The following is a 15,288-nucleotide window of genomic DNA, read 5'->3' as shown; positions in this document are numbered from 1 at the left end:
GGATAAGGACCGGCACAGGGACCGGGAACCCTCGGGACAGGGACCGGCACAGGGACCGGGACGCCTCGGGGCACACATGGTCTAGGACTGCCCGGTTCACCCCAGGAGCCCACACGGTCGTGCCCGGTAACACCGGTTATCCCACGGGAACGGACAGACTGGGACACCCAGACCGAGACGCGGACACCTGGCCTGGTGTTTGCACAGGGAACGACAGCGGGACAGACGGTCCAGCTGCACCAGTCCCCACCACAGGGCTGATCCTGCCAGGACTGGGAGCGGAACACACCGAGGCCACGGGAACTGTAAGCAGCACAGCAAGGCTGGGCTATGACACAGGATCAGCTGTCCAAAATAACTCCTGAGGTGAAGCTGTGGAAGTTCAGGAGCAGCGCCTGGGAACTTGGGATGAACAGGCAGCAGTGCCCTACAAAACTCCCCCGGACAAACCATCAGCGCCTCGTGACCTGCATCGCTGCGGCTGTGCCAGCGTCACACAACAGCCCCAGCGTGGGACCTTCCACCTGTGCTTCACCTCCCGGGAAACACCCACCTCCAGGGAGTCCTGCTTGCACAAACAACCACCACAACTCTTCCCTAACGCAACTCAGCCATGGGTAAACCTCTGAAAATATCTGGCATCGGCCAATATCGTAAAAAGAATTTGTTCATCCCGTTAGGCCAGGCTGTGGAGGTGAGGTGGATTTTCCACATGGAATACTCTGAAATAAAGCACCATAAACGTTCCCTATGGATCCCAAAGACTCATTCTGGATGGGTTCCCTGATGCTGATCCCTGACTGCTTATTCCAAGGCTCTGGTCCAGCACCTCTCCACCATGCACCTAAACTGTATCTGGTTTTATAAATAAACAATCTTTCATGCACCAAAGGTTTTCCCTCTATCTGTGCCTTTGCTTTAATCTTCCATGGTCATGGATTCAGGCACCACAGCTAAAACCAAAACACCCCAAACACAACATGCAAACTGACACAGGTCTAAACCCCCCCCCAAATCTGGCATTTCCCTTTCCTGGGACTTTTTACCAGCTGTGGTTTAGGTTTTCCAACTGGTGTGGGGCACTGGGAACTCCTTGGGAATGAGCTGGACACCGAGCCAAACGCCAGCCTCACCACACAGCCAGGATCCAGGTGGGAATGCAGTGCCTGGAAGTGATACCCCACACCTGAGGAATCACTCAAACTTCCTGGGGCAGGGAGTGAGCAGAGCTTTCACCAAAAAGCATCTCTGCTCTCCCCCTCCCTTGGGTTACTCCTACACAAGCCCAGGTCAGATCATTCACTGCAATGGAAAACATCTCAAAATTCCCAGAGCTGCACAGGTTCCCACAACCAATTCACTCCTCAGAGTCAAATTTAACCATCTGAGTGACCCAGCAGTTGGAATTTCTCTTTCCATCGCTGCAGGAGAAGCAATCTCATGGCTCTATTGCCTTCTCCACACTCCCCTCACCACCTCAAGTAATTTCAGTACCAGCACAAAGAAATATGAACTTGTCAAAGATGCAGCTGCTTCCAACTGCCCTTAAAATAAAGAAGGAAAACATAAACCCCCCCAAACCAAGAGAAGAACCCTGTCCATAGACAGGTGTGCAGAGCAGGAGGTGGCAGGAGGCAGCAGAGCAGGAGTACCACATGGGAAGGAGCAAGATGAGAGCCGGGAATGTGAGGAGGGATTATTCAGTCCTGGCAGCTGGTTCTTGCTCTGTGAAATATTACTCACAAGTGGCTTTGGACAATGATTTAAATTTCCAGGGAGAATGTAGGCAAGAAGGGGAGGGAGAAGCAGCTCAGGCTTCCTTCCCGCAGTGGAAGCAGGCCGGAGCACAAGCCACACTTGCCCTTTGCAGGTTATCTTTTCTTTTCCATAATATTATGCAAATGACAAGCTCCTGTTCCTGCTCCTCCTGTTCCAGTTTTGCTCGAAGCTGTCAGATGCATTTCCCAGCTATGAATAAATCCAAAATTTCTAGGTTTGGTCTCAGGCATCCCCAGCATTGCCCCCAGCTGTTCTGAGGTGTTGCAAGAGGCCTCAAGGCAGGGATTGAAAGCTCTGTTGTAGCAGATTGTCAAAATAACTGAAATGGAGTTACAAAAGGAATAAGAAACATTTTCTTAAATGGAAACATTACTCACAACAGTAGCAGCAACAGCTGGTCTAAACCAAACCAACCAAACTTCAAACCAAACAGAAACATGGCTTTGGAAATATCAAAAATGGTGAGAAACTTTCCCTCATTTCTCTGGAAAGTTAAAATTGTGTGGAAAAAGCAATGATCTTTGCACAAGAAAGCATCCTTAGCCTGACTGTAAGGAAGGAAGAGGAGTCTGTTGGGAAGAGGGACACCCAGAGTGCCGTGGGTGTCCCTGGGGGAGATCCCACATCAGTCTGTGCTGGCACTGCAGGAACAGAGCCCTCGGTGAGGGCGGGAGCAGGGCTGCACCCCGCACCGATCCCTGCAGAGCCAGCGCCTCACCCGCCCCCTGCTCCCGCCGCGTTTGGTACAACAGAACCCAGCGAGACTCGTGGCAAGCGGGCCCAGCCCGAGCTCCCTTACCTGACAGTGGCTGCAGGGCCTTCTCCAGGGAAGGCACGGGCTCCTTTCGGAGGGGCCGGCTGAGCGACGCGTCCTGGCCACTGAACAGTCCGGGGCTCTCGGGTAACTTTTTACGTCCGTTGGTGCTGGCAGAGTTGGTGACTCTGCAGCTGCCTATTGCACTTGTGAAAAGGTTTGTGTGTTCATCACTGCTGGCCGGCTCCGAGCTGGGAGTGAATCCCCCCAGGGACAGAGCTGGGGAATTTTCGGAGCAGTCTATCTGTAGAGGTGTCTGCAACCCCAGCGCCAAGGAATTAGACTCCGAAGGCTCTCTCCTGACCCACTGCTCGTCTCTGCTTAGCAAACCCTTGGAAGGTGACAGGTGAGGACAAGACATGTGGCATCTGTGTTTCTCTTTATGTTTGTACCTCTCGCCAACAGCCTCCTTCCCAAACCTGTAGCGCTTCAAGGACTCCAGAACCGTTCTGGAGGAGCTGTTGGCCGTGATGGTGTCCATGGAAACCTGCGGCTGCTCGGAGGAGCGGTGCTCCCGGTGCTTGTGGCGGTGCCTGTGCTTGTGTTCCAGCATCCAGCCGTAGGCCATCTCGGGGGGGACGCTGGGATACGTGCTCATGGACAGCAGCGGAGTCCTGCTCGTGGTGAGGAAAGCTTCCTGGCGCAAGAGTTTATGCTTCTTCTTGTGGTATTTGGTGGGGTTGAGAAGCAGGTGGCCTGTATGCATGTAGGAAGGTGGGGGCAGGGGAGTAGTGAAAGAAGGAGAGGGTGGAGGAGGGTAAAGAGTTGGAGGGTACCTTCCGTAATAACCTAATCCTATGGGAGCAGCTGCCAGGGGAGAAGGGGAGTAAGGCATGCCATAGGAGGGGTAGAACCCGGTGCTGGACAGGGGGAAGCTGAGGCTATGCATGAAGGGCATTTCTGCCATAGCTTCCCGCATTTTTGGAGGCCTGCCTCTCTTTTTCTTTAAATCAGGTTTTCTAATGTAGTGCAAAGGATCTAAAGGAAAAGTAGGGTGGGTGTAGAAACTATTGAAATTTATCCTAAAAATGGTAGGCAGCAAATCTCGGGGTATAAAATGGTGACTTCTGTGGGTTATTCTAATTTCGCTTAATCGACTTATTAACTCCTCCAGCTCAGCGAGGAAGTCGGGGTCCTGCCTCCCTCGGAGCTGAGGGTACTTCTTTTTCCTTTTTCGCTTCTGCCTCTTCATCTTGTCGTAGCTGAGGTAATCGTGGCTGCGGCGCTTGCACTTGTGCTTGTGCTTTTCCTTCAGGTTACTCAGCACGGTGGAAGTTTCAGGTGGGATAAGGGACACGTGGTCAAACGAGTGCCTTTTCTTCTTCTGCCCGCAGAACTTCTCCGCTCGGTCCGAAGTGCTGTTGTTGTCCGTGCCTATCCCGCTGTCGCTGGGGATGGTCTCGTCGCTGTGGGACTCGCTCACGGGGGAAGGGGTGGCCTCTTTGAGCGACGTCAGCTCGCTCAGGTGCGAGGGGGAGTTGGGCAGCAGCGTCGGTGGGGACAATCTCCTCCTCCCCTTGGCTGCTTTCTTCATGGCGAGCGTCTGCACGACGCTGCCCTGCCTGGAGTGGAGGTGCAGGTAGGGCACCGAGCTGGGCTCGATGAACCCCGCATCGCTGCTCACGGGGCTCTGCCCCCCGCTCACGGCCGAGGACTGGGAGCAAACCGGAGACGGGAGGATCTCCGAGGGATTCGCTGCCGAGGGCAGCAAGTGGGGAAGGACCTGTCCTAGGGACGTACCAGGAGCTTGCTGGGCAGACTTCTCCAGAACTGTCAGACTGGCGGCACTGCTGGCTAAAATGCCGTTCAGGACAGCTTTCGGTTTCCTCCCTCTCCTTTTTCCTATGTAAATCGTTCCTTTCTTGCTGACATTGATTTGCTGGCCTAGTTTTGAACCAAATGTGGCAGCAAGAGTTGACACGGTGTTGTGGAGCTTGGATTGCATCTTCCCTTTGGTATTTGGTTCCACTGTACTGGACAGAATCTGATTCAGAAGTTTCTTTCGCTTCAGAGTTTTCATTTTATTTATTTTTCGAATAATTGTTTTCATTAACTGTCCGTTATTTCTCTTGGCAACTTTTCTGTCTGAGTCTACTTCCAAATCACTCATGCTACAAATACTGGGGCTTTGGACTTCTTCTGGCCCTCGGAGCTGGTCCGTCCTCTCAAAGAACTCCCCAGGTCGATGCTGTTCACTTTCAGGTCCCATCTTGCTCGAGTTCTCTGTTCCAACAAAAGGTGCCACAGACAGAATAGGTGGTTTCATTTTAATCGATGACCGGATCTGCCTTTTAGGTCTCCCTCTCTTTTTAGGAAAAGCTTGTCCTGATAAGCTTTGTTTTAGGGAGGGAATTTCGACTTCAGGCTGCAAAATTGGAGGTTCTTGCTCTTCTTTTGACTGCACTGAAAAGACTTTTGACGCTGGGATCTTAAGAGTTCTTTTGGGGGGACCTTCGAGTTCCGGCATTTCCTTGGATTTAGGTCTTCCTCTCTTGGGTTTGTACATGTCAGGTAAGAAATCATCCGACATACACAAGCTAGAGGGTTGTTTGTGAGCACTGTAGAACTTCTGAGTTTGTTTGTCAGTCTCAGCCAGCAGTGCCAGAGACTGTCCATTAGCTTCATTCAGCTTTGGCAACTGATGTTTGACAAATTCGTGCTCCACAAATGAGGACGATCCGATGTTTTTCAGGAATTTGGCCTGCTCCAAATTACTGCTCGATAGTGCACTGTATGAAATGTTTTTAAAAAGTTCTGACCTTTCTAGTTCCAGACCCTTTGGAGGTCGGCACGCGCTTCTTGACACCACTTTAGTCCATCGTGGCTTCCTTCCTTTTCTTTTCTTTAAAGGTTTTGATTGCTGAGTGCTGCTCAGGTTTTTTGCTCCTTGGCAGGATTTCTCGGATGCAGCTATTGCACCGATCTTGAGGAACTGCTTGCTCCCAAACAAGCTGGTAAAACTAACTACTGAAGGGGTGACAGTAGCGTGGATGCTTGTCTCAGCTGCCAAAATGGGCTTTTTCCCTGTGGGAGGACTTGTTCTTGAAGTTTCCACATAAGATGCTTTTGAATCACTTAAGTCTTTCTCAGCACCTTTAAAATCGGTGCCGAGGGTGTGGTTCAATGTCCTGTTCAGACTCAGGAGGGTGCTGTCCGAGGAGAACGGCGTTTTGCCCATCGGATCGGAAATGCCTTCCAAGAGCTCTGCCGTGGAACTTAAGTGCAATGAGTTGGATGCCAGCTGGGAGGAGGCTGTGGAGAGGCTCCTGTTCAGGGTGGGGACAGACACCGTGGGGGAAGGAGACGGGAGATTCCCCTCTCCCACTGCACTGAACGGGGACTTGGCTGTCGACACCTCCGAGGCACCTCCTGTCCTGAAGTCTGGTGAAGTGCAATAAACGGGAGGCTGCTTTTCGTGCTTAGACGTTTCATAAATCCCTTTCTCACTGGATGAGTAGGCATCCTGTGGAACACACATTCCTTCATTAAACATCTCTTTGCCTACATCAGCAATTTCTTTCCGAATTGAAAACTTGTCCAAGATGCTTTCTTTGCTCTGTCTCATAACGTGCTTCTCAAAGGTTTTGCTGGTAGTATTTTCCTTCAGTAAATCCGCAGGCTCATGGCTTTCAAGGCTACTGAGGTTTGAATTGCAAGGAAGCCTAAAGGGCTCTGAGGAGGGCACGAGGGAGTCTGCTTTCAGACTTCCAGAGTCCTTGTTAGCCAAACCAGCCGGACTGCCAAGCCCTGCTGGCTTCTTCCCACAGTCCTTGCTAACCAACCCCACGGGACTGCTGATTCCTGGCATCTTCCTCCCAGAGTCCTTGCTAACCGGTCCCATCGGGCTGCCAATCCCTGGTGTCTTCCTTCCAGAGTCTTTGTTAACCAGAACTGTGGTGTTCCCAGTCCCTGGCATCTTCCTCCCAGAATCCTTGTTAAGCAGACCTGTAGGACTATTTATTCCCAACAACTTCTTCCCAGCGTCCTTGTTAACCAATCCTGCTGGAGTGCTGATCCCTACTGGCTTCTTGAGAGGCTCCTTACTGGTCAGTGCAGTTGGAGGGCTGATCCCTGGAAGTTTCCTCCCCACATCTTTGCTGATCAGTCCAACTGCAGAGCTGGTCACTGGCTGCTTCTTTCCCGAGTCCTTGTGAACTAACCCTGTTGGAGTGCTGATGGCTGGAGGCCTCTTCCCAGAGTCCTTGCTAACCAATCCAATCAAGGGGCTGATCCCCTGGGGCTTCTTCCCAGAGTCTTTGTTAACCAATATGGCTGCACTGCCAATCCCTAATGGCTTCTTCCCTGAGTCCTTGTTCACCAATCCAACAGCAATCCCAGAGCCTGGCAGTTTCTTTACCAAATCTTTGTTAACCAACCCACTCGCAGTTACGGTTCCTGGCAGCTTCTTCCCGGAGTCTTTAACCAAACCAGATGGAGTTCCATTTCCACTTCCGGGCTTCTTCTGCTTTGTTTTGGAAGACTTGGAAGGAGGACAAGTTGCAATAAGTTGCACCAATTTTTCTGTGACAGTTGTTGCTCCATTAATTTCTGTTCTATCCTTTAAGTCAGAATTATGGCTACTGATAAGAGTCGGAGGAGATGACTTTATATAATCTGTCATTTCAGAGTGCAATGGGGAAACTTTCTTAGATAAAGGGGTTGTTTCTACTTGGATACCTTCATCCACGTGTAACTCAACCGATGCAACTTCTCCAGCTTTCTTGTAAGACTTTGAAGGGTCCTAAGAGTTAATAAACAAAAAAAGTCTTTAGGATCAGAGTACAAAGTATCACTTTGAGTAACACAGTATCTCCTTATGTTTGGGTGATTAACACTTGCTCTGGTAACATGGTTACTCTATAAACAGAGGCTTCACGATCCTATTAATTTTAAAGCAAACAACAGTAATATCAATAATTTGAATAATAAAATATCATCATAAAGTAAAGACATTAAGCAAATAATAGTGATATTCATATTTAAAGCAAAATTTTATAACAGTGGACACGTTGAGGTTTTCCTGATGTTAATGAAACCCAAACTCCCTCCCACTCCGGAAATATAAACCATTTAATCTGTCCCCCAATTATTATAAATATTCTTCAAAAATACTGTTGATGTTTATTAATAAAAACCCACTAACAAAAATGTGCTGGGCTATTTATAACGTGAGAGCACTTGAAGAGCTCACATGGTGCTGAGCAGCAGCTGAGCAGCGCCCTGCAAGGGCTGGCACTGTCACCCTGTCCCTGCACAGCCCTGCTGGCAGCTCAGTCACGTCCCCCCGGCCCCTTGCACCAACAGCTTCTCCTCCCAGCACACCACTGACAGTCAGAAAAATAAGTAAAATAAAATAAGTCAAATGATTCTGTTCACATGGGGGGGTGGTAACACACACACATGGAGTAACTGAGACTCACACTTATTTCCAGTTAGGACCCAACCAAACTTGAAATTTATTCTGTAAAGGTTAAAATCAAAATTGCAATACCCATTACCTTCATAAATCCTACTGAGAGCATCTCAATAAGTTCATCTTTTAGTTTGGAAGGACACTCTTTACACAGAGTGCCCAACACATCTCTGCAGTGCAGGGGATACATTCACTCCAAGCAGGGGCTGGACATGGAAGGCTCTGAGCCCTGATGAGATAATTCTGCCCATGGTTCTGATGTCCCCCAACATAAGAAGGACATGGAACTGTTGGAGCAAGTCCAGAAGAGGCCACGAGGTTGCTCAGGGGATTGGAGCCCCTTCCCTATAGAGAAAGGCTGGGAATGTTCAGCCTGGAGAAGAGAAGGTTGTGTGGAGACCTCAGAGCCCCTTGCAGGATCTGAAGGGGCTCCAGGGAAGCTGGAGAGGGACTGTTCATCAGGAACTGGAGAGACAGGACAAGGGGGAGTGGCTTCAAATGGACAGAGAGGAAATTTAGGTTGGATATATGGAAGGAATTGTTCCCTGGGAGGGTGGGCAGGCCCTGGCACAGGGTGCCCAGAGAAGCTGTGGCTGCCCCTGGATCCCTGGAAGTGTCCAAGGCCAGGTTGGACAGAGCTTGGAGCACCCTGGGCTAGTGGAATGTGTCCCTGCCCATGGCAGGGGGGCATGGAATGAGCTGGGCTTTGAGGTCCCTCCCAGTTTAAAGTCACTGTGATTCTGTGATTCCACTCCATGATCCTAATTACAAATACAATCAGAAAACCTTCTGGGACCTACCAGAACAAACACTAAATACGGAGTGAAAGCCATCAACGCCGCAGCTGTTCATCCCTCTGCAATAAAAACTGATATGGCACCAGCCTGGCACCTCCTGCCCTTGATTACAGCCAGCATCACCCTGACCCCAGAGCTGTACCCACAGCAAATACCCATGGATGCTGAAGGAAGGGACAGCCTGGGTTCCTCTGAAACAGCCAACTTTGGTGCTGATCATGCAGGAAGTATTTGTTCAGTCAGCTGCACCAGCAGGACTTAACCAGGAGGTTGCAGCCTGGATCAAGCTGGACACTGGTGAGATGGGTAGCAGTGGTGTGGGTAATGTGGGAGCCTCTGCAGTGACCCCCAGGCACCCCAAAATCCAGGGCTGCTCCCTCCTGCAGGGATGAAGCAGCAGGGGGGCTTCTTTCTGCCCACCTCCAGGCCTGGCACCCACATGGAAACTCCTGAGTCAGCATGACACCGCTCTGAGCCAACGCTCCTGGAATTCCCTGGGGCAGCCTCTGAGTGCCAGAGAGTCCCTAACGAGGATTTAAGTGAGCAACCTTCAGAGAGCTGCATCCTCCTTTCTATGGCCCGAAATTCTGACAAGAACTTCGGAAGGAAAATCTCCTTTGTTCGGTGGACTTCAAAAATCCACCTAAATACTGACTTGGGAATTCAGCTCCTCATCCCTGTATTTGCTCAGCCATCAGTGTATCCACACTCTTCCTTCTTTCTTCCGTTCCTCCTGGGTGCTCTGCCAGCCCCGGGTCAGGCTCTGTGGTGCTCTCACACTGCCACTGCTGGGAATCCAACACCTCTTGGCAGGCTCTGCTTTTCCCTGCTCACCTCCATTTCCAAGCAAAGAGCTTGGAAGTTTGAGCAGATACTTAAACAATAAATACATAACTAACGAAACCCTTCCAAACACCAGCTTTGATCTAAGCAAGATGCCAGGATTCTGAAAACAAGACTTTAGCATCAAACACGGATCCTTTGAAAGCTGAAGGCGTGTGCCCTGGAAAGCTTCTTTCTCATCTAAGGGTGAGTGAGTTTTCCAAGCACACTGAAAATTATTTCAAAGAACATGAAAAGCAAAACAGGAAACATCTAGTGAGAAGTCAGTCAAGATGTCAAAAAAGTCTGTAATTTTTTTCAGCATTTTTACAGCCAAAATTCTTACATGGGAAATTATTTTCTTTTCTTTTTTTTTTTTTTTTTTTTTGCATTAAATCTACTTAATAATTAACATGATTAACAAAAACATTTTGGAGGGACATTTTTAAGGACAAAATTTCATCTGGTAACTTCTAACAGAAACATCTTGAACAAAATATGTAACCTTTGGAGAAGGTTGCAGTGGCTGCAAAAACATTAAAAACCCTCCCAACATCAGCCACAGAGTCAAAGCTGCTTCTTGCAATTCTGTATTATTAAAAATTTCAGATTTTTGGTCGAAGTGAATAGCAGATATTGCTGCCACTAAGGAGGATCCCACTGGAAGAATAAGAGTATTGCAGACAGATACCAAAATCAAACTGCAATCATGCACAGCCCCGAACTTCAGGAACAAAAAGGATATTTTCCATGAGGGGGCAGCAGTAAAAGAAAAGAACTGGACTCCGCTGCTCATTTACTGAGGGAATCAGGTAAATCAGCTTCAGCCACACCAGTCCAACTGTGGCAGCACACACAGCCCGCCCTGGACACCCCTGGGAAACACCCCCAGGACACTCCCTGGAACAAACCCCAGAACAAACCCCAGGAGACGCCCCAGGGCACCCCCCTGGACACACCCTATAGGAGACACCCCCCAGAACAAACCCCCAGGACACACAGCCCAGACACATCCTACAGGAGACACCCCCCAGCACAAACCCCCAGGACACACAGCCCAGACACATCCTACAGGAGACACCCCCCAGCACAAACCCCCAGGACACACAGCCCAGACACATCCTACAGGAGACACCCCCCAGCACAAACCCCCAGGACACACAGCCCAGACACATCCTACAGGAGACACCCCCCAGCACAAACCCCCAGGACACACAGCCCAGACACATCCTACAGGAGACACCCCCCAGCACAAACCCCCAGGACACACAGCCCAGACACATCCTACAGGAGACACCCCCCAGCACAAACCCCCAGGACACACAGCCCAGACACATCCTACAGGAGACCCCCCCCAGAACAACCCCCCAGGACACACATCCCAGACACATTCTCAGGACACACCTATCAGGAGACATCCCCCAGGACACACTCCCCAGGACACCCCTCCTTCCCCTTGGACGTGCCTCCCTGATCCCAGGACACACTCCCACACCCTGGACACACCCCGCAGAGTACCCCTGGACACCCCCCAGGGCACACATCCTGGACACATTCCCAGGACACTCCCTAAGACCCAACCCCCCCAGACACCCAGCCCAGGACACACTTGGGGATCCACCCCCAGGACACACCCCCCCAGTGTTCCAGCCTGTGGCCAAGTGGTCAGGCTGACCCTCAGCTGCAATCTTATGGACACACTCGGGAACTTCCCCCTGGAACACTCCCAATCCACAGCTGGGAAGTGGGGAGCAGCCAGGACTGGCACCCGCGGAGGGGACAGGAAAGGTGTCCTGCTTCCCTGGAATAACTCCCTGTGCCCACACAAGCGTTCTGTGGGATGGGAAGCAGAGACCTGAAGTCCAGTCCAAGTGACAGAGTGTCCTCAGGGCTTCGGTGGCTGCTCCCATGGACCTCTAAGTGTGTCCCTGTCTCCTGCTCCCGCCAGCTCCGGGTGCTGGCAGCTGGGCTCACAGGGCAGCATTCAGCACTTCAACTCCCTCCTGAGCCCTACTTCCCTGTCTGACTCGGGCAAATGCACAGTTTTGTATCAGGGGAAGCACAAAGTCAGCTTTTAATCAGATGGATTTGTGAGGACTGTGGAAAAAAGAAAAGACCCCTCAGCATCTCCTGAGTGTTTCACCCAGTCTCGGCTCCTGTCTCTACCTGCCTCAAGCTTCCTCACTGCTGCCTCAGGGTTGCAATCAAATGGACAATGCCATAAACAGTTTTCCTGGAATTCTGTGCCTTTTCAGCCCAAATTTCAAGCCCTGCTCTACGTTCCTGTGGTGTCAGATGGAATGAAATGGCCCATCTGGGCACAAAGCTGTTCAAAAGGGCGAGATTACGTTGCAACAAAAAGCATGTTGTGGTTTAAAAACTGAAACATTTGCTCCTGTGCAATCTTTAGTTCAACTGTCTGGTGTAAGAATCCATCCAATAAAAGTATCGCCCAAAGCAATTGCATAAAACACGTTACGTTTCCATAAAATTGGTATTATTCTTAGTTTGCACTGAGCTAAACTGAAATTCCGTATCTCCTATGTGAACATACGGTTTCTTGACCTGCACCATTCATTTGGGGAATAATTCCAGGTTATTTTTATATAAACTATTAACAGGTTATAATCCATCACTGGGGCCATGGGTTAGCAGTGGCCTTGGCAGTGCTGGGGGAACAGCTGAACTCGGTGATCTCAAAGGTTCTTTTCAACCCGAACAGTTTTGTGATTCCAGAATCATCACAGGCAGCAACAGCAAAAAAATTTTATTCTAAAAAGGGAATCTGTTGTTACCCTACAGCACAGTCTCAGGGTTTATTGCTACTAGACCATTATTTACTGTGATTATCGTTGCTATTTATTTGCAAAAAGCTCAAGGGTAGCTGATCTCTCCTGAGAACAGGGACATCTATCGAGTCTGGTGTCACACTTCTCAACTAAAACCAAGTTACAAAACACAAGATTGTCTCAGCTTCCCACACCTGAAGTAGTAAGAAGGAACCAGCCTGTGAATGAAAATGTTGGTTGTTATTTCTCTTGAGAACCACCAGCAAGCACTAAGGGGTTTTTATGCACATACACAGACTTACCCATTACTGCTCTGGCTGTTGTACTTCAGGCCAATGCTCAGGCTACAATTCAAACGAGCATTCTGAGGAATCACAGGAGTTGTTTTGTAGTTATGGCATCAACATATTCCATGCAGTTCCCCAAATAAAAATGTCGTCTACTTTTCACCTCCAAGACTTTTTAGTCTTTTCTAAAAGCAAGTTTGAACTACCAGGAATACAATGATTCTGTGGAATTAGTCTAAGACAAAAACTTATGTCTCAGATCCTGCAGGAAATATTCTTGAGCTATCCAAAAAGGAAAGAAATCAATTCTTCAGCTTCTTTACTTTTTTGCTTGAAACTTTTTCAGTTGGTGGCTGTGATTTCATCAGCAAACTTCCCTGTAGAGCTTCCCTGCATGACCAAAGGCAAGAGGAAGAGCTCCAGAATCCTGCACTCAGCAGTTTTACACAGGAATAAGGAGATGGAGCAGGAGGGCAAGTCCCAACCTGCTGCACTGTGTAACCACCGAGTCAGAGTTACACAGGCTGCTACTGTCACTTCTTGCCTTTTATTTGCTAAATCTTTACTACTGCACCTTTACCAGCACAGCTGAACCATTCCTACACATCATCCTACAAACTAACAAGGGCAAAATGTGTATTTTTGTTCAAGGCTCAGGTTCTTGGGCTTGGCACAGCAATGTCTGCCTGCCCCAGGACACTTTCTGAAAGAACGAAATCCAAGTTCCATACTCTGTGTCAAAAAGCAAACTGAGCACTGCCTGGCTACTGCAGCACCTGGTAATTTTGTTTCTTGTAACACCTGGAAATCTCAGTCATTTCTGAGTTTCCTTTTTCTGCTCTATGATTTTCTCCTCAGAAAAAATATCTATTAACTTTTCTGTCTACACATTTCTGGAGGACAAATTGTAAATATACAAGGAAAAGTTTCTCCACTGAAAGGGTGCTCAGGCATTAGAACAGGTTGCCCAGGGAAGTGGTGGAATTGCCATCCCTGGAAGCGTTCAGAAACGTGTGGATGTGGCACCTGGGGACAGGGTTCAGTGGTGAACACAGCAGTGCTGGGAACAGCTGCATTCCATGAGCTGGGAAGGCTTTTCCAACATGAACGATTCTGTGACTCCAACTCACCTCACCCACCTACTCCCCTTTCAGACTGGGGATAAACCCTCCGTTCATATACCTGAAGACACTCCCCAAGTTCTACAAGTCCTGTCAGCACTAAACTTGAAGAAAAAAACCTGTCAGAGATGGGAGTGCAAAGGATTTTCCTACTATTTTCATTTTCACACTGGTATTCCCAGGAGAAGAATTCCACTACTTCTCTTTGTCTTTCAGTGGTTAACTGTGCATACTGCAAGAGCTACATTTTCATTCTAATTCTTTATTGCTCCTTTAAAAGAACAGAAAGTTCCGTTTCAGAGCTCCAAGTAAAGCCACACCTGGCTCTGAATGGGTCACATGTTTGCTTTCCCCTCCTCTGCATCCACAGCAAAAATTTAGGGATAAATTTTCCTTTGCTGAAGTGTAATCTGCAGTGCTAAAACTTGCTTTATTTCATGGCAGTAAGACAAAAAAAACAACCTCTGGGTATTATATTCAAAACATGTGATGGTTTTAAACCATCATTCCCACTTATTTCCACACAGACACTTCTAATCCCACTTCAGGAATCAGCAGGATGTTGTTTAATGTCATTTCTAACAATCCAAAGTGCAAAATGGCAGCAGGGAACAGACAGACTTAAACACCATCTCAGAACGATTCAGGAGAGAGCAGAGGATCTAAAGTGAGTTATCATGAGTCAGGGATTTGGAACTCTTGTAAATAATGCAAATTTAATGCAACAGATCTGCATCCTCTGCATCACACACCGGGGCTGCTCGCCAGGCAGGAGAGCAGTGACTGCAATTTAAAACTGACGTGGTACCAACGGTGCCATGCACCACATCAGTAATATTCTACAACATCACTAATATTTGCCTCCCTTTCTACTTTCCACGTGAAATGGGATGGATCTCTGGAAAAAAAATCCTGGTGTATAAACAAAGATGTCAAGGATGAAGAATCCCTGCTGTCATCATGCGAATTCAAATATTGATTATTTTCTCTGGTAAAAACTCCCAGGGCACGATCTCTTGATGCAAAGGGAAAGCCTCCAGATGCAATGGTGCCTTTTGCGTGTAGAAGCAGGGAATTATGGAATGTCCTGAGCTGGAAGGGACCCACAGGGATCACCCAGTCCAACCCCAGGCCCTGCACAGACACCCCAACAACCCCACCCTGTGCATCCCTGAGAACATTGTCCAAACGCTCCTGGAGCTTTGGCAGCCCCGGGGCCGTGCCCATTCCCTGGGGAGCCTGGGCAGTGCCCAGCACCCTCTGGGGGAAGAACCTTTCCCTGATACCCAACCTAAACCTCCCTTGATTAACTTAACATTAAACCTCCCCTGAATAAGAGATTTTCAGCTGCAGGGACCACCTCAATTCAGACATCAAGAGAAATCACTGGTTGGATATTCCAGACTGGCCCAATATTCAACTCATTGCAACAGTCTTGTCAAAAAAAAAAACCAAAAAGAAAAATG

At 49.0% G+C, this 15,288-nt stretch overlaps 1 protein-coding gene across 1 annotated transcript in view; it reads right to left on the bottom strand.

The window, feature by feature from the left end:
* Positions 1 to 15,288, bottom strand: part of ASH1L (ASH1 like histone lysine methyltransferase) — a 57,160-nt gene that overhangs the window by 39,594 nt on the left and 2,278 nt on the right. The window contains exon 2 of the mRNA XM_017727840.1: positions 2,579 to 7,334. Within this exon, the coding sequence (XP_017583329.1) occupies positions 2,579 to 7,334 (4,756 nt within the window). The remainder of the gene's footprint in view (positions 1 to 2,578; positions 7,335 to 15,288) is intronic.

This window comes from Corvus brachyrhynchos, unplaced genomic scaffold (assembly GCF_000691975.1).
Source record: "Corvus brachyrhynchos isolate BGI_N302 unplaced genomic scaffold, ASM69197v1 scaffold122, whole genome shotgun sequence".
In the NCBI taxonomy this organism is placed as follows: Eukaryota; Metazoa; Chordata; class Aves; order Passeriformes; family Corvidae; genus Corvus; species Corvus brachyrhynchos.
This window is presented reverse-complemented; position numbering and strand designations above follow the sequence as displayed.